General features: G+C 36.6%; 2 protein-coding genes across 5 annotated transcripts in view; both read left to right on the top strand.

Annotated features, from left to right (window-relative positions):
• The first annotated feature begins 555 nt into the window (after positions 1-555).
• Positions 556-17696, top strand: part of LOC105281448 (twitchin) — a 74591-nt gene continuing 57450 nt past the window's right edge. Inside the window, exons 1-33 of the mRNA XM_026973992.1 lie at positions 556-565; positions 1031-1084; positions 3417-3473; positions 3555-3611; positions 3698-3754; positions 3831-3878; positions 3983-4033; positions 4135-4188; positions 4450-4509; positions 4866-4919; positions 5093-5125; positions 5415-5453; positions 5583-5621; positions 5720-5758; positions 5926-5964; positions 6112-6150; positions 6291-6329; positions 6444-6482; positions 6627-6665; positions 6780-6818; positions 6967-7005; positions 7118-7156; positions 7305-7343; positions 7481-7519; positions 7659-7706; positions 7861-7905; positions 8241-8285; positions 8602-8751; positions 9575-9760; positions 9942-9956; positions 11316-11495; positions 16736-16774; positions 17587-17625. Of these exons, the coding sequence (XP_026829793.1) occupies positions 3462-3473; positions 3555-3611; positions 3698-3754; positions 3831-3878; positions 3983-4033; positions 4135-4188; positions 4450-4509; positions 4866-4919; positions 5093-5125; positions 5415-5453; positions 5583-5621; positions 5720-5758; positions 5926-5964; positions 6112-6150; positions 6291-6329; positions 6444-6482; positions 6627-6665; positions 6780-6818; positions 6967-7005; positions 7118-7156; positions 7305-7343; positions 7481-7519; positions 7659-7706; positions 7861-7905; positions 8241-8285; positions 8602-8751; positions 9575-9760; positions 9942-9956; positions 11316-11495; positions 16736-16774; positions 17587-17625 (1680 nt within the window). The 5' untranslated portion in view covers positions 556-565; positions 1031-1084; positions 3417-3461. The remainder of the gene's footprint in view (positions 566-1030; positions 1085-3416; positions 3474-3554; positions 3612-3697; positions 3755-3830; positions 3879-3982; positions 4034-4134; positions 4189-4449; positions 4510-4865; positions 4920-5092; positions 5126-5414; positions 5454-5582; positions 5622-5719; positions 5759-5925; positions 5965-6111; positions 6151-6290; positions 6330-6443; positions 6483-6626; positions 6666-6779; positions 6819-6966; positions 7006-7117; positions 7157-7304; positions 7344-7480; positions 7520-7658; positions 7707-7860; positions 7906-8240; positions 8286-8601; positions 8752-9574; positions 9761-9941; positions 9957-11315; positions 11496-16735; positions 16775-17586; positions 17626-17696) is intronic.
• On the top strand, positions 1095-3334 carry LOC113563009. Of its 4 annotated transcripts, none has more exons than XR_003407288.1 (10): positions 1095-1487; positions 1609-1662; positions 1773-1832; positions 1920-2186; positions 2294-2443; positions 2545-2598; positions 2681-2737; positions 2837-2884; positions 3003-3119; positions 3256-3334. XR_003407288.1 is itself a non-coding variant. In XM_026974001.1 (10 exons), the coding sequence occupies exons 1-10, from the start codon at positions 1315-1317 to the stop codon at positions 3058-3060; spliced, it is 852 nt and encodes a 283-aa protein (XP_026829802.1). In that variant the 5' UTR covers positions 1095-1314; the 3' UTR covers positions 3061-3139. The 4 variants fall into 4 exon arrangements, 3 of the variants coding, with proteins under 3 accessions (XP_026829802.1, XP_026829803.1, XP_026829801.1); XM_026974001.1 differs by lacking the exon at positions 3256-3334 and having other exon boundaries at positions 1095-1367; positions 1437-1487; positions 3003-3139; XM_026974002.1 differs by lacking the exon at positions 3256-3334 and having other exon boundaries at positions 1920-2057; positions 2130-2186; positions 3003-3139.

Here is a 17696-nt window from a genome sequence, read left to right as displayed (position 1 = left end):
ATTTCGATTTATTTTATTATTGATAGATAATCGATGATGGCACTACCACACCACCACGACGCTTCTCAATACAGAAGGTACACACATACACACACACACACACAATACATGCATCATTGTTAAAACATCACATGCAAACATTGTTAAAACAGTTACAAATAATAGTACAACACTGTCACCTCAAATAAACGTTCGGGATCATTGATCAACAAATAGAACAACTTAGATTGAGATATTTTATTGTACACAATAGTTTGTTACTTGCTTCAGCTATCCTTGAAACCAAAAATTGTTAAGAACTGTCATTTATTATGAGATAAAAATTTTGTGACAATTTTTTGAAGCAATTGTATATAATTCATGCATGATATTTTATTTATCTTAGACGGAGGAGGAAGTCAAGGTAGAAAGCAGACGATCTTCCATTATAGAAAAGAAGAAAACGGCCGTCGAAAAGGTAGGAACATGTCAACTTTTAATTAGTTACGTGACGTGTTAACACAATATTTTGTCATTAGTTCATTAATTAATTGCTCAATAATTATAATTTCTGAGGGGATAAAAAGTAAGTATAACAAAACTGAACTATTACCTTCTCCGAATCGACGTGAGAAGGGATTTTAATATACCACTATTGATTAATCAATTCTGTGCCATTATTTAATCAAATTTGATGTGTTTAATTTTATTGCTTGCCAAACCAGCTTGATTTACTTTTAATCAAATAGTATTTGTTTCTTCCCGAGCAGTTTCTTGCACGCAGTTGTGATATTTAGTGAAACTTTTATCGTGCAAGGGACAGAAGTTTTATGATGAAAATGCCAAAAGTCACACCATTTTATTTCGACACAAAATTTATTTATACAATCTGTCAAGTCTATCATTGACTGATGAGAGATTAAGGATGCAATAGGAAATTTATTTTTAACGACAATGTAAAAACAAATGTAGGAACAAATGTAGGGAGATCAATGTTATTATACCTATATAAAGAAAATATGCGACAGAAATTTATATGTCGTCGTTGCAGCTCACACCGCCCGCATTTAAGCCGAGAGTCATTTCGCAAGCAATCGAGAGCGAGGTACACTTGAACATAATTTAATTACACTAATTGTTTTATTTTTTATTTTTTTAATTTTACTTGTTAACGAAATAACACTATTTTTTTAGAGCACATTGACACCGAAGACTAAGCCACATACACACAAACCCGACGAAATTCAGGTACAGGTACAGGAAATACATACACGTTACTCTCAATTATTTATTATTTATTTTTACAATACACACATTACACTGTATAATTTTAGGATGTTTCGCCCAAATCGACACAACGCGATAGTAAACCGCAAAAAACTTACGAGGTATGTGACGCATTTCTTGTTGCGCGAATTTTTAAAATGTGTAATGTACTTAGTAAAGTGTCATTGTAGGAGACCACCAAGACCACTTCTCACGTGCGCAAAACTGATCATAAACCGAAGGTACACACTCTTCACGCGATAACATGAATATTTTATGTAGTGCAAAGGAGAAAAATATTTTTTAAATATTTTTTAATATTTGCGATATACAAAAGATTACACGAACATAATTTATTTCTAGGATGTTCCTACTGCGATTAAACCACGCGCTCGTGATTCAGATGACGAACTTGAGGTACACAAAACATTGTACACATACAAAAATACATATATTACGTGAATTTCAACAGTATGAATAACCGTTTAATAAAACATTTCGCGTTTTATCGACGATGTCAATTTTAGGACGCTTGGAGCATCCACAATCCGGGAGAACGCGACAACGAAGCCGCGCCGTATTACAAAGTATGCGAATCAGTGACACAGATTATACACGCATTCTGATTGCGAGAAATACGTGTAACACACTGTGTGAATGTAATATTATTCTAGGACACAGATGAGACACACACATCTCCAACACCCGCGGATGCGACACGTCAGAAATCCGACAAAGTCAAATCGAAAGACGATACTCCTTCACGTGACGTGCACAAAATACATCCACAAAAATCCGACGAGGATATCGAGGTACATAACATCATATTGCCGTGTCATTCACGAGGTGTATGCTGCATATTTTCAAAACGTTGATAATTTTAGGATATTTGGTCGAATAAGCCGGAAGAGCGCGGTACCGATATCAGGAAACGGGACAAAGTACGCGAAGCATTAATTTATTAAATAAATTATCGATATGTTACATCGAGGAATAATTAGGGGTTGAATTTACACCAGCAAATGAAATGTCTAAAATATTATTTTAGGATGTACCAAAAGATAAGACACCTCTGCACGACACACCCACAATTAAATCACAGCTACATAAATCTGACGACGCGCCGAAAGGCAACACGCATCCACACGATACATCCACGTACACAACACATCCACGTAAACCTGAGGAAGAGATCGAGGTATACAGCACGCACTCATACGCACACATTACACCCACATATTGTTGTATATATTTTATTAGACGTAGAGTGCATATACTCTTACAATATTAATATTGTAGGATATTTGGTCGAAGCCGAAAGAACGCGTCGTCGAATCCAAGAAACATGACAGAGTATGCAAATTAATTTGTTAAATATTCCGCACTGTATATTTCGTGCAGATGTAAATGTCTTCTAAATGCGATATTATTTTAGGACTCGCCGAAAGCTAAAGATAAACCGACCCGTCGTCAGTCTGACGAAGAAATCGAGGTACACAAATCGTTACACGTTACGTTACACTGCACTCTTTTACTAGCGTTCTCTTACGTATTTTTTAAACGATAATTTTTTATTTTATTTTATTATTAGGATATTTGGTCCAAACGGCGGGAAGATAAGTCACGGAAGGATGTCGAGGTACATCATATAATACTGTTTTCATTTGCTCGAGTATTACTTACACACGACACTTATCGAATACGCTTTAAAGCAAAAGGAAGATTAAATTTGCATAAAAATTGTATCAATATTATAGGATACACCGATATCTAAGATTAGGCGACGTGTGTCGAAACCTGACGAAATCGAGATAGATAACACACTTTTGGATAAGCCAAAAGCGCGTGAAAGCACATCCGCGCGAAACAACGAGGTAGACAGTTATACTGACTAAATATAATTATTAATGAAGAGTATTTATCATTACGATTAATAGGCAGTTTACGTCTTTGTATTATGCACTCATGCACCTTAGTGAGGCTTTCTGGTAAAATGCACTTTTATTTTAGGACGCCACGAACTCCACACACACACCATACAAACAGCCACTCAATCAAGACGTCAAAACTTACTACACACACTACAATTACGTTAGTTAGACAGTACACATGCGACTCTATCGTGCAACGGAATTTATTTGTTTCTTTTTTTAATTGACGTGTTATTTTAGGACGTATGGGCGCCGAAATCCACCGAGAACGGACAGAACTCTATCATGATCGACAAGGTACACGCATACGCATACGCATATGTATAGATTAGATTGTAGGGCGGACGCGTATCTGTGAAACAATCTTTAATTTTTTAGGACGTTTCTCTACCTACAATTAAACCACAAACACACGAATCCGATGACGATATCGAGGTACATAATATGACGCGCATATTATATTTTCTTTTTTCGTATAATTTTGTACTGATCAGTGTAATGAAATAATCATGCGATCGTAGGACATCTGGGCTTCGAAAACCGAGGACGATGCGCCTAAACCTATTAGGAAATTGGAGGTACGGGGCACGCGAACTTTGCATATTTATTTTTTATTGTATTTACAATGAGAATTGCAATATATCGGTATTTTAGGAATCGCGGATTTTCAAAATTGCTCCAAAACTTGGAGACGAAATCAAGGTACACATTTATGTACATATGCAATCGTTCCCCTTTAAACACGCATACACTAGACGCGGAAGACTTTTGATATTGTTCTTTTATTTTCTTTTTTTTCATTTTAGAGCAAAGATGACACACTTGACTCTACACTTGACAAGGAGGAAGTACCCAAGGTACAAATCCGTAGATTTTACATTTCAGATACACTAAAGCGTTCTCGTAGCGCGCTCTCCGAAATCGGCAGTTCTGATTTATATCTGTGCAACTTTTTTAGAAAAAGCTGTCCACTAGACGTAGATCGTCGACTAAATCAACGGAAGGTTCTGAGGTACAGAATGATCTTCATATATTCTGTCAATACTGATTATTGACTCTCTCCACACTGTCTGTCGTATAATTTTCGATATTCTTCACTTACTTTTCGCTTCCTATATTCTTTGAAACTGTTCTCCATTGCATTTTCTTCTGTCATTCTTATGATAATCTTCTTCTTTCGCTTCTTCTCTCTTTCTTCTTCTTTCTCTTCTTCTATTAGATTCTTCTGACAAATTATTTCTATAGTTTTGTTGATTATAAATATATTCTCTAGGACAAAGAATCGGTATTGAAACCAAAGAAGAAGAAATCTAAACCGGTGGATGAATCTAAGGTACACGAACACATATTATCGGTACATAGTTACAATTACATGATATAGATAAGATTTTAATTTTATATCTCGATGCAGGAAACAATATAATATGTAATTATTTGCAATCTAACTGAAAACATTTATTATTAATTACTGCAGCAGTGCTGTACGCTTACTTATATATAAACTTATATTAATTATATATTAATAATGATTTATTATTAATATCACATTAATATGCAAATGTTTCACGCCTTTTATCGCAATATATAAAACATAGATAAATCTATAAACATTTTTATACATGTTATACATGTAAACAGGGATGCAATCTCGCAATATATAAATCTCACGATATACAAATATTTTTCTAGAAAGAGGAACCGACCGCGAAACCGAAACCCCTCGGAAAACCTGAAGCCCCGAAGGTACACGAAAAAGCACATTCTCCATGTACAAGGATAGAAACATACATATACAAAATTCCAACTATAATTGGTTTATTTTACATATTGTAATATTGCTTCATAATTTATACGTTAAATTTCTTTAAAAAAATATATACAAGATTGACAATTCTAAGAACGCTTCCACGTTTTAGGAGGAACCTAAAGCGAAATCGGAACAGGCAAAGGTATACAAAACAATTATACTGTCATCGTTACGTCATCATAATTGTATACATAACAGTCATAATTATATATATATATAACAGTTTCGTTATCCACATCTAATACCGAGACATTTAATATCTCACGCATACAACGAAAATTAAAACATAACATAACGTTCATTTCTCCAAACTCACGTGCCATACTTTGATATCTAGCCAGCCATTGACCAGTCATATGTTAACAACATGCCATAAATGTGTGACTTGGGACATTTCCATCTACGTTTAAACACGTTTTCAACATTTTTAGGTGGAACCGAAAGCCAAACCCAAAGCAGAGGAAGTAAAGGTATATTCACACATACACTACCTTGACAATATACAACAACACAATTACGAAAAATACAACAAATATGAGAAATATTATTAAAAACATAACAGATAGGAAACGTTATTAAATATATTCACACACTTTTAGGAAGTACCATCGGCCAAGCCTAAACCAGACGAACCGAAGGTACACTTCTTTTACCATCTTCTTTCCTTTTATTAAATTTAATTATTATATAATACAACAAACCTAAGCATTATTAAAATTTACACGTCCACTTTTAGGAGGAAATAAAACCCAAATCTAAACCAGAGGAAATTAAGGTACACTTACATTCATATCATTTGGTAGCAACACATTCTTACAAATCCAAATTACGGTTGATAAAAACGGACACTCCATATGCAACAAATTTGAGTAAAAAGATGCAATGAGTGGAACACATTTTTATAATTATCACAATCTTTGAGCATTACTCGTACACTTTTAGGAAGTACCATCGGTCAAACCTAAGCCATATGAACCGAAGGTACATAAGACACTTCTTATTTTTATTACAATTAATAAGACAATTAATAAGACATTCTTTTTTTATTACAATTAATTATTTAGTATCGTAATAGTATTTAGCATGAATAAAATTTAGCATTATTAAAATTTAAACATACACTTTTAGGAGAAAATACAAGCCAAACCTAAAGCAGAGGAAATAAAGGTACACTTATACTCACACGCGTTTGTAACAACACACATACAAATGAAAATTACAGAATAGATAAAAAAGACATTTCAAATATCACAAAAAACATGTAGTGAGTGGGAAACAATTTTTGAACATCACTTATACACTTTTAGGAAGCGCCAAAGGCCAAGTCTAAACCAGACGAACCAAAGGTACACAAAACACTTTTCATATCTTACATTCCCTTTTTTTATTAATTTTACTTATTCAAGTATACAATACTGAGCAGAACTGAGCGTTATGAAAACTTACACTTACACTTTTAGGAGGAAGCGAAAATCAAACCTAAAGCAGAGGAGATAAAGGTATACATACACTCACATAATTTTGTAACAACACACTTGTTGAAATGCAGATTACAGTCGAAAATACACTCCATGTAGGATAAATATGAATAAAAATATAGCAAATAGGAACACAATTTTTAAACAGCACTTGTGCACTTTTAGGAAGCACCAAAACCCAAACCTAAACCATATGAGTCAAAGGTACACGAAACACTTTTTATCACATTCTTTTTTTCTATTAAATTTAATTATTTAGTTATCTATTACAATACTGGTATGAATAAAAATAAGCATTATGGAAACTTACACTTTTAGGAGGAAGTAAAAATTAAACCTAAAACAGAGGAAACAAAGGTACACTTACATTCACAACATTTTATAGTAATATATATTTTTGCAAGTGCAAATTAGGATCGATAGAAAAAACACAGCATACATGATAAATACAACTAAACATACGAGAATAGGAAATAATCTCTAAACATCACTCGTACACTTCTAGGAAGCATCAAAGACCAAACTTAAACCAGATGAGCCAAAGGTACACGAAACACTTATCGCATTTTTTTCTTTTTATTGAATTTAATTATTCGGTTAGCTATTATAACATGAGAAAAACTGAGCGTTATAAAAATTTACACGTCCACTTTTAGGAGGAAGTGAAAATCAAAACTAAAACAGAGGAAATAAAGGTACACTTACACTCACATTATTTTCTACCACACACTTTTACAAATACAGATTATGGTTGATACAGAAGACACTTGAAATATAACAAATACGAGTATAAATATACGCTGAATAGGAAACAATTTGTAAACATCACCCATACACTTTTAGGAGGCGCCAAAGGCCAAACTTAAACCAGACGAGCCAAAGGTATACATAAAACACTTGTCGCACCGTATATTTTAGTAGTGAAACTAGCTGTTAAGCTTTCAAAATAGATTGATCCGTACTATAACGAGATTGACACGAAAAATAAACCGTATATCATCGTGCGTATACACTTTTAGGAGGAACCCAAAGCTAAACCTAAAGTTGAGGAACCGAAGGTACACTCACGTCACGATTGTTCAAACTATTTTTTAATTACACACATTACTCAACACGGCGACATTAGAATCACAATACTCTGTAATCGACACGACGAAAGAAAGATTCAGGTATAACAAATTTCGATTACATTTATAGAAAGAAGAACCCATGGAGAAACCCAAGGCTAGATTGGAGGCACCAAAGGTACACATGTGTGTCATATCATGCCACACATATTTAAATACAGAAAATACAATCTAACATTCATGTGCAGATATAAAAATAAAAATTGAACATAGATTTGTTCGAAGATTGAAATTGTGTGCTTTTTTAAAAACTGTTATACTTTTGTTTGCAGAAGGAAGAAGAGAAAGAGACTAAGAGAAGCCTGAAGACTGCCAAGGTAATTAAGAGATAACATTTCATTATCATGCGTATAACTTAACGTTATCATCGTCAGATGGAAAAAACTTGCACCACAGATTACGCTTCATCTTTTTTTTACCGATAAAATAAATTTTATTGGTCTTTATGAAAATAAAAAAAGTAGTTACTGTCACATAAGTATGATATTAATCTCTTACATCTATCAGTGCATCACACACACATATATGTGCGTGATAGCAAATACATATTGTTAAAGAAAAATTATTATAAAACTTTCCGTATATTTTTATTTTTAAAATTATTCTATATACAAATCTAATTAACAAAACTGCAATTTTTCGTTTGTTTCAGCAACTCGAGGAGGAGAAGAAAACTCTAGAAAAAGTCGAGCTCAAGGTAAGCTTGTTGTTCCGTTATATCTATTTGCGATCGTATAAAGTAACGTATCGTCCTAGTAGAAGTATAAGTAGAAGTAGAAGCAATAACGAAAGTAGCTTCAGTAATACTAGATTAGTGTGCAATTTGACGTTTTCAGTATCACGAGATTTGATTTGGCATTAAATTAATATTAATTAGATTAGATTATTAGACTAGAGTTTTGCATTTTTTACTTTTGGAAAAGTGTGTCTGTTGTATCGCAATTCGCTGATCACGTCGACCCCAGCCCAAGAGATTAAGAGATCCTTTTGGTAAAAATAATGTATTCATGCAGCCGAAGGACGCCATCCAGACCAAACCGAAATTTCGTTTACCACCGAAACAGGAAGTTAAATCCGAAAGCTTTCAGGGGATACAACTTAAACCGGTTACGAGAGAAGCGAAAAAGCCTCAGCAGGCTGAGGCTAGCAGGATCGAACTAAAGGTAGCCCCGCTGATGGGGATCTTGATCGTAACGATCTTGCTGCAATCTTTCTCCTATGTCGCACTTTTTCTGTGTCTTTAAACTTATTCTCTAAACTTCTCAATCTGCACCGCGCACACAAAACTTTACAGTTAATTAAATAGCATCGAAAGGTATTTTTGTGCGCAAATTTTCTCATTTCAAGATGTTTCTCATTCTCTTAATACACAATAATTACACTAAACACTCTCAAACAATGGTAAACACTCTCTGTTAACCAAACTGTTAAACAATATTAAACTCTCTGAATTGATCTACTCTGTGAATAATATTTGCGTTCTCCGCACACTTTCGGCGCCAAACTCTCAAACGCCACTCTTTTGCACTCATTTCTCATCTCTTTCTCTGATACGTTCTAACTTATCTGTGATTCACACTTAATCCTTTCCCGTCAATTTCCCAACAAGATACTCGGGAAATCAAAAAGACATTTGTATATTTATACAAAAAAAACATTTGTACATTTACACAAGATTTACACATTACACTAAACCAAATTATAATTCGTTAACGTAACAAATTGACGCAGGTAAGATTGTGCATCTATTTGTATGTATTATCTTTTATGTTGATCTAACTCGAACGTCTCGCAAGAATCAAGAATTTTTCTACAAGAATTAGGAATAATCAAGAAAAAGAATCTTGAAGGGAAAGTAAACTCGTAATATCGAGATTTTTTTATCACAACAGTCAGAAAAATTCTTAATTTTGCTAGGAATCTTTAAATTTTTTAAATCTGATATAGTAATTTACTATTGTTTGTTATTACATTTGCAATATTCAGAAAACTGAGAAAGCGGAGAAGGTCGATGTTAAAAAGGCGAAAGCAATGAAGGCGACGAAAGAGGCGAGCTACGAGCTCCCGGAAATTCCAGATTACGAAAGGGCCGTTCTCGAGAAACCTCAGGAGTTCGATTTTGGAGAATTTGTGCCTCGAGATAAGACAAAACTCGAGCGACCGGTTACACAGGTAACAAAACAATTAAATCTTTATATATGAGCAACATTATGTAATGATTTTTTAAAAATAATTAAGAATATATTAAATAATAGTTAAGAAAACTATTCCTGTTTTAAATCTAGCAATAAGTTGATTGAAATGTTGGAATTCTGTATTAATTATGTGTTTTTGTTTTCATGGCGCCGTGCAGAAAGTCGACTCTAAGGTGAGTGCTCGCCATTTATTAATAACGCGAAGGGAAAATATGATTTTGCCAGATCGCCAAATCCTTCCGCGGGTTTCGCAATCGCCACATCGGTTGAGGACGTCTTGATCGAGGCTCGCGATACGTTCGGGATAATTAATTTTTACGCCCGATTTGCGGGTGGTCTAATTATAGAAGCGAAGGTGCAAAACCAGAGCATCTCGCTTCACGAGCTCGGAGGGAAACTTTTAAAGAATCGTCCGTCTAAAAATACAACACCTATACGAGATGTTCTACAATAATGAGAGCTTAGGGAAATCGCTGAATTCTTTTCTTTTCTAAATTTCCAAGTACTTCCCTTATGTATATTTCAATTATTTACGATTATTTCATTTGCTTGCAGAATCTATTTTCGAAACAAGCAATTAACTTAAAGCAAACCACTAATAATAATAGTTAGAAACTATTTGCATTAGAAATCAGCATAATTTCTCTCATGACTGCGATGATACGTCCGTTGGCCTGAAGAACCGTCCTCGTGTCTTCCGTTCTCATTATAAAACGCTCGTTTTCGCGCCATAAATATCTTCGTTTCACCTGCATAAAATCGCAATTACCGCGTTGCGCATATGAAAAGGGTGAGGGGGAGCGGAAAAAGGTATATAATCAGCCGGCCCAAATCTCGCCTTGGCAAACGATGAATGCATCCCGTGCAACGCACGACCGCCGCGCCCGCGACAGAACTATTTTGGCAGATAAACGCTCATATATCACTCCCTCTCGTGAAATCGGTTTTTTGTCGCCGTCGTCGTCGTAGCAGATAAAGATGAAGAAAACGTCGATCGCTATTTTCGGCCTTATTACAACCGATCCCCGCCCCCGGCGGGCCTACAATTCGATGCGCGCCTGGTATTGCGGGGTCAGTCGTAATCGCCCTACGAACGCGATCGTATTAGGTCATCGCGTTAACGCGAGCCTCGACACCTCCGCCATTTTCAAGTTCTTCGTGAATCCTTGTGATCCGAGAGATATTATCAAAGTGTACGCGATGATTAAGTTCCGTAAATGATCGAATTGAAGATCGATTGAGGATCGGATGCATCACTTTGCGAAGTCTTGCAAATTTATTCACAATCAAATCAAAAAGATCATCTGATATTATGTATGAAGCTAAATCTTGTCTTTCTTCTTTTTTCTTCTTCTTTCTCTGATAAAGAGAAAGAGGACTAAGTTACGGCTACTGATAAATGATACCATAGTTTGAACCGATCTTAAATTGATCATCGAAGATTATAAGACTTTCTTCTGTTCACTTTTCCAACTGGATTGATAAGAAACAAGCACGACAAGCGTTAATCAATCGATTTTTGACCGCCGTAGCCGAAGTTACCAGAGATCAAGGCACCAGAGACACCAAAGATCGAAGTTATCAAGGACGTGTCACCAATCGGCAGTAGGAAGGGCTCTTTAGCACCCGGAAGCGGTGCTGGCAGTCGACGCGGTTCGCTTATACCACCCGAGGAATTGGGTCGTAGACCCAGCCTGATCATCAGCGACGAGGTATGTTACGGAATGTACTGTGTGAACACGAAGGTATATAGACTACCTTATAAGGGACCAAGCTGAAGAATGCAACAGAATTTTCTGTTCTGATCAAGCGACGCGGTAGCGTCGCGACGCCAAGTACATAAAGAACAAGGTTCCGGGCGATGAGAGCCACTGCATAGACGTCGCGTGCTACCAAGTAGCTTATTCGGAATTTCACGTCACACAAACTTTCGATTAAAATATCCCACTAAAAAAACAACTTACAAAGGTGAAAAAAAGTACGCCAAGTACATAAAAAATCCTACCTTGTACGCAACAAAAAGTTTAAAAAACTATTTATTATAAAAATCAAAACTAAATATAAAATCAATTGTTAACTAGCCAAGCATCTAGAAGAAATTCCGTTTGAGTATTTTATCTAAATGTTTCCCATGCATACTCTCTTATCTCATTACGACATTGAAGTACTTGGCGTGCCCGGGTCGCATTAGACATGTCTTCTTGTAAATATCTTATAAAATTCTTAAATTTGTACAGTATCTTGATTTGTATTATATCTTGTATCTGACAGTATGTTTTAATGCGACCCGGCACGCCAAATACTTTAATGTCGTCATGCGATAAGAGGGTATGCATGGGAAAATATAATATATAATGTAATTATTTAGATAAAATACTCAAACGGAATTGCTTCTAGGTGCTTGGCTAGTTAACAATTGATTTTATATTTATTTTTGATTTTTATAATAAATAGTTTTTTAAATTTTTTGTTGCGTACAAGGTGGGATTTTTTTATGTACTTGGCGTACTTTTTTCACCTTTGTAAGGTTTTTTTAATGGGATATGATTGTATCTTCGAGTTATGTTTATTGATGATCCAACTTTTCTAAATGATTAATTAGAATTTCAGAAACGAATTGAGAGCTTGATTCATGAGTCACAAAAGTAACATCAATTTGAAACGTTCATAAATTTATAAATAAAACTTCAAATGTTTACGTAATATATTTGAAAAATAATAGAGTTATTATATTAATATTTTTCAAAGTTTAGATGTCTGTAAAATGACAAACCTAAAAAAGAATATATAAATAGTTTAACAACTTTGCAAAATGTACTAGAAGCCGGCATTTTTAATTTAAAAAAACCGGGTTTTAATTACAAAAAGATGAAATAGTACGATTCAATATCGGATCAGTCACAGTTTTATTTTTTTATTTTATATACACATTTTATTTTATAATGTAATATATAATGTAATATCTAAAAAAAATAATGGAAATAATGTATATACATTATTAAATAGTTATATAAATTCTGTTGCATTCTTACACGTTCACAAGATCATCCAGCTTGCAAAAATTGCATTGATATTTAAAGAAACGGGAAAGCTCTGTTATTAAACCTGTTGATTTATCAGAAGGACAAATCCTTGTCCGACTGCCAAATATTCTCTTAATTAGTTCAAAATCCCCAATGTCCAGAAATAAATGATTTTAGGATGTGGTGAAGAAGGAAGGATTTTAATAGAATATTAAATCACGATTCAGTATTATAAGATCTAATGCACACGAAATCGTAATCGCATCACCGATAAAATTATTTTCATTTACAATTACATCTCATGACGGCGAATGTGACATATTTATGTAGCAAACAGGATGATCTAAAATTGCCAATTTGCACTCTTGAATATGATGAATAAGTAAATAAATAAAATACTTTGAAAAGAAAAATCATATTAAAGTTTATATATATCTTATTATTATTATATAACTCTTAATATAATTATTATAAAATTATAAAATTTTATAATTATTATACACGAAGTCGCAGTTGTTTTTATATTGTAGCATTTTGTATTATGTGGAAGTGCAAATATTCCAGAGTGCAAGTTGTACGTCCGAGTCCCATTAGGTAGACGATTAACGAGTCGCGTAAGATAATCGACGAACAAGTAGGTAGATGATGGCTACTGCTGGCCCTAGGATCTTTTTGTAGCTTTTTTTTGAGTTTTAGTGTACGTCAGTGATGATATAGTGATCGTACTCGTGATGGTCTAATGATAGATGCGCGTCGACGTGAATCCCCGACGACGTGGTCGTCGAGTGGTGCACGTCGTCGTTTCAATGTCAGCAAGGCGTGAGATTTAGATTAGAGCCCTTTACCAATGAAACATCCACAATTGGCCAGCTTCTGAAGCATTCCTGCCTCTTTCCTACGTTCCTCCGAGAAAGATCGAGTCCCGTTATTTCCCCAACGAGCACGAACGCCAGCAAAGGGTGTTCCCGCCGAAGGAAAAATAAGAAAAAGGGATGAAATGGAAAGAATCGAGGATGTTCGAGATATCGGTGTATATCGACTTGCGGGAAGCGAGGACCTGAAGAGGCAAATGGCCCCTGCTGAGAAGAACGTCGAAGAAACACGGATAATTGTCGATTGTGTGGTATTACTTCAGCTGAGTGCAAAACGCTCGAAAGCGTTCCTCTGAAAGCGTGAACTCTGCGCGTTAAATACTTAATTTATTCCAAGATCGAATCTCACGTTGAATCTTTCGTCAAACGGCTTTTCCGTTTGAACGTTTTCGCCTTGTCTCGAGACTTGCAATAGTAAAATATTTTTAGTGAAAAATATTTTTAGTTTCGGTACTCTGTGTGAGAGACCCACCAAAACTATGTTTCGAACGGAAATAGCGGAGCATTATTAATTAAAGTTACCAAAATTAACCGGGCGCGCGGCTTGTCTTCGATGTAATTAATTTCGGCCCGAGACTTCCTCGGGAGAGACTTGGTTTGAGTTCAAGAGAAACACACGAAGCGCAGAGGAACGCGCGTCTCGAGACGTGTCCACCAGCGGTAGGGACTGTCGGAATGTCGACCGAACAATACGATCATGTTAAAACAGACAATGTTACAGCACGTACATCGTACACATGTACACGCACACGTACACACCCACACGCAACGTTTACCTCGCAGTAGTGGTTAATAGAGATTTCGGTCCATAGGAGCATAGGAAGCTTCGTCCCGGCGAGGTGGTGGACGAGCGCAAGGTGAGATAAATCGCTGGGAACTCGCGAAGCGAATGCCTCGTCTGCAACCTTACTCGACTACCGAGTGCACTTATTCTACTTATTTTTCTTTACTCACACACTGTCTCACACACACTCACTGGAGTATCGCGCGGGGAGGATCGCGATGCATTCGACCGATCGCAGTGTCCGAGAGAAATAAATTGTTAAACACAATTTTACGATGAAAATTAGTGCGTTTGCGATCACAGCGCGATTCTCCTCGCCCGATCTTGCCTGCTCATTACTACTGTTTACTCGTTGTAATCGTATTTTACAGCACACGATGCACGAAATCCGATGCACGCGCGTCGTATCGAATTTAATCGCACGTTTCACATTAATTATTAATACTTCTTTATTTTTGATATTACAGTGACGTTCTTAATGGCGGTTTCGATTAACGAGCGAGCTTCGCATATATATTATATTATATATCATCCACTGCGTGATTAAATTCTCGACGACCGCGCGCCAACTCGCGCGTGAGAGTTCCACACTGTTTCCCGCCTTTCGAACGGATTTCAGAATTTGAAGCGCATTTCAAGCGCGTTTAAGCCTTCCCGTATTAATTATAATAAAACGGCAGGCAACGAGGTGGAACTCCCGCACGCCCCTCTCAATGTTCCAACACACGTAATCCAGAATCTGATCAGAGCGAGTATAAAACCGAATGCATCTCTGCACCTGGCACGGATCTGTTGCAACCGAGTCTATTGCACACTGCTCCCTGCACTCTTGACGACAGTAATAATAATATTAATAATTAATTAATAATGCGAGAGACGGGCAGGAAGCATCAAAGGAGAGGCGAGAGCGTATCTGTGCCTCGCGTCGCATCGCAACGTTAAATCACTCGCACACGAAGTTTCAAGTTCTCCCTGGCTTACATTTCGACTCGTACATCACCCTGTCTTGGCAGGTATCGCGTCGCCCCGGACACACATCGGCGCTAATAAATGTCTGGACCAGTGCGGGCACGACGTGTGAATCATGTCTAACAAGCGGATGGTCTCACGTCCGCGTGAAACACTCGTCATCCCACTCTGCCAGCGTCGACCGTACATGCGGACGATTTGAATTATTGCACTGCATACCGATCCGCGAGACAAGTGGATCTGCGTACTCTTTTGTCGCTCGGAAGTGGAGAACTCGCGGATCTGGTTGGACTGAATCCGTAAAATCGCCAAATTGCGCAAATATTCCGGATTAATTGTCGACGAAGAAATTTTGGACAGCAGAATATTAATGGGAAAAATGATGTAGAGGCGAAATGTAAATAACTGCCATGAAATTTATATAATTTATACATATATATTTTTTCTTGTTGTATATATTTTATTGTTAATGATCTATATTTTCTTGTTAATGATAAATTGTTACTGAAATATTGCTATGGCTACGACACAGCATCATTGATGCGCTCTTGCTTCTCTGATCGGTTATCTCAAACTTGAACGTTAGTCTTTCAGAATAATGTGGTTCAGATTGTAAAATTGTGACGTAATGAAATTTGCATAATGCACCGAGGAAAGTTGGACGTTGCAAGTTTGAGGGAACCGGAAAACCAGTTTTCGGATTATCCCTGCGAATGGCGTTTCGCCATCCGAGAGACCCGCGTCTCTCATGAAATTATGGTCGTGCGATGGTCGATTTTGTTGTATTTAAATTCACTGACGCATCAGCTGACATCGAGCACCGCACTGTCGTGTAGCAAATTGCACCGCAGAGAAATGCAAATGCACGAGCCGTCGGAACGTCGGTAAGGCGAGCCTCGAACAACCACTGATCCCCTGATTGTGTTCGTCTTCCGCGATCTCCTATTTGCACATCCCCAACCCTCTTCCCCCGAATTTTGCGAGATTCTATTCGAGCGAATAATAAAACCATCCCTGATTTAACTCGGCAAACAATTTAAAGTTGGCCCTTAACTTTTAACAGATGGCAAAGCAGGCACGCAGGAACATTTTTGTTTTTTTTTATTTTGAAATTAATCGCTTTTTGCCAACTGTTCTTACACAAAAAAAGAACAAGAAAAAAAAGGATAATCTTAATGTCCCCTCCCGTAAGTTCGTCGGGTTAACGGTCCGCGTAACAGGTGACAAAGGGAAATTCTTCACGATGGCGAGCGATCACACCAACCATTTAACCCTCACGTGTTCGTCTCTGTGATTTTTTGCAGTTGGGAAAGTTACGGCCCGGTGAGGTGTTGGACGCAAAGGTGAGATTTGTGTTCGCTATAACACAAAGCTTACCTGCTCAAAGTACCATCACCAACACAATCTTCTGTACTATATACATTTTGCATTGGTTTTTCTCCATTTTTACTTTTATTTTTGCGGCCCCATCTTGGTTTTTGGATTTTTGAATTTTTCTGCGACTCCCCCCGCCAAGGCCCCATGATCTTTTTGTATTATACTTTTCTTTTCTTGAGCGTACTTTGTTCCCCCGCCACCGTTCCCTGAGAAAAACGAAATAATAAGAGAGCGCCCCAGCAACTAAACGTAAACTAAAACGTACCCGGCGATTCACCCCCAGCGAGAGAGGCAAAAGCAATGCGCGTTACCGCGCGGAACGGCAATGATGACAATAATAATTAATAATAATTAATAATAATAACGACGTTAACGATGGTAACGATGACATTAATAATAATAAAACGTAATTCTGCGACATTCTTTTTAACTTTTTTGAGGTTGCTGCTGCTGCTGCTGCCGCCGCTACTATAAAACACGCTAGCCGCTGTTGCGCGGTTTAATATAATTATATAATTTTTAATATATTGACCTATTTTTTTTTCGTGAGAGTATATTGGCAAATAATTCACTGATCAATAATTCGAGTTTCTTCTCGCCTCATGCGAGAAGAGACCACTCCCTCGTCGAGCAATTGCTCCGTCCCCGTACGAGCCCACCTCATGTGGACCACCCCCGTCCCATAATTCGAGCTCTAATATCTTTCTTTCACCCCCTCTGTGTCTTTTTCTCTACCTCTGCTCTATATCATCTTTTGTTTTTCACGCACCACACACAGACTAAGTCCGGCCGACCAGGCGCGCTGCTGGAGAAAGAGGTTAGCACAATATCTCTGTTGTGCGTGTGTACGCGCATATATATATTATATACATGTATATATTTCTATAT

The sequence above is a fragment of the Ooceraea biroi genome, chromosome 12 (genome assembly GCF_003672135.1).
Source record: "Ooceraea biroi isolate clonal line C1 chromosome 12, Obir_v5.4, whole genome shotgun sequence".
Taxonomy (NCBI): domain Eukaryota; kingdom Metazoa; phylum Arthropoda; class Insecta; order Hymenoptera; family Formicidae; genus Ooceraea; species Ooceraea biroi.
Note: the sequence above shows the minus strand (reverse complement) of the source record. Positions and strands in the feature narration are given on the sequence as shown.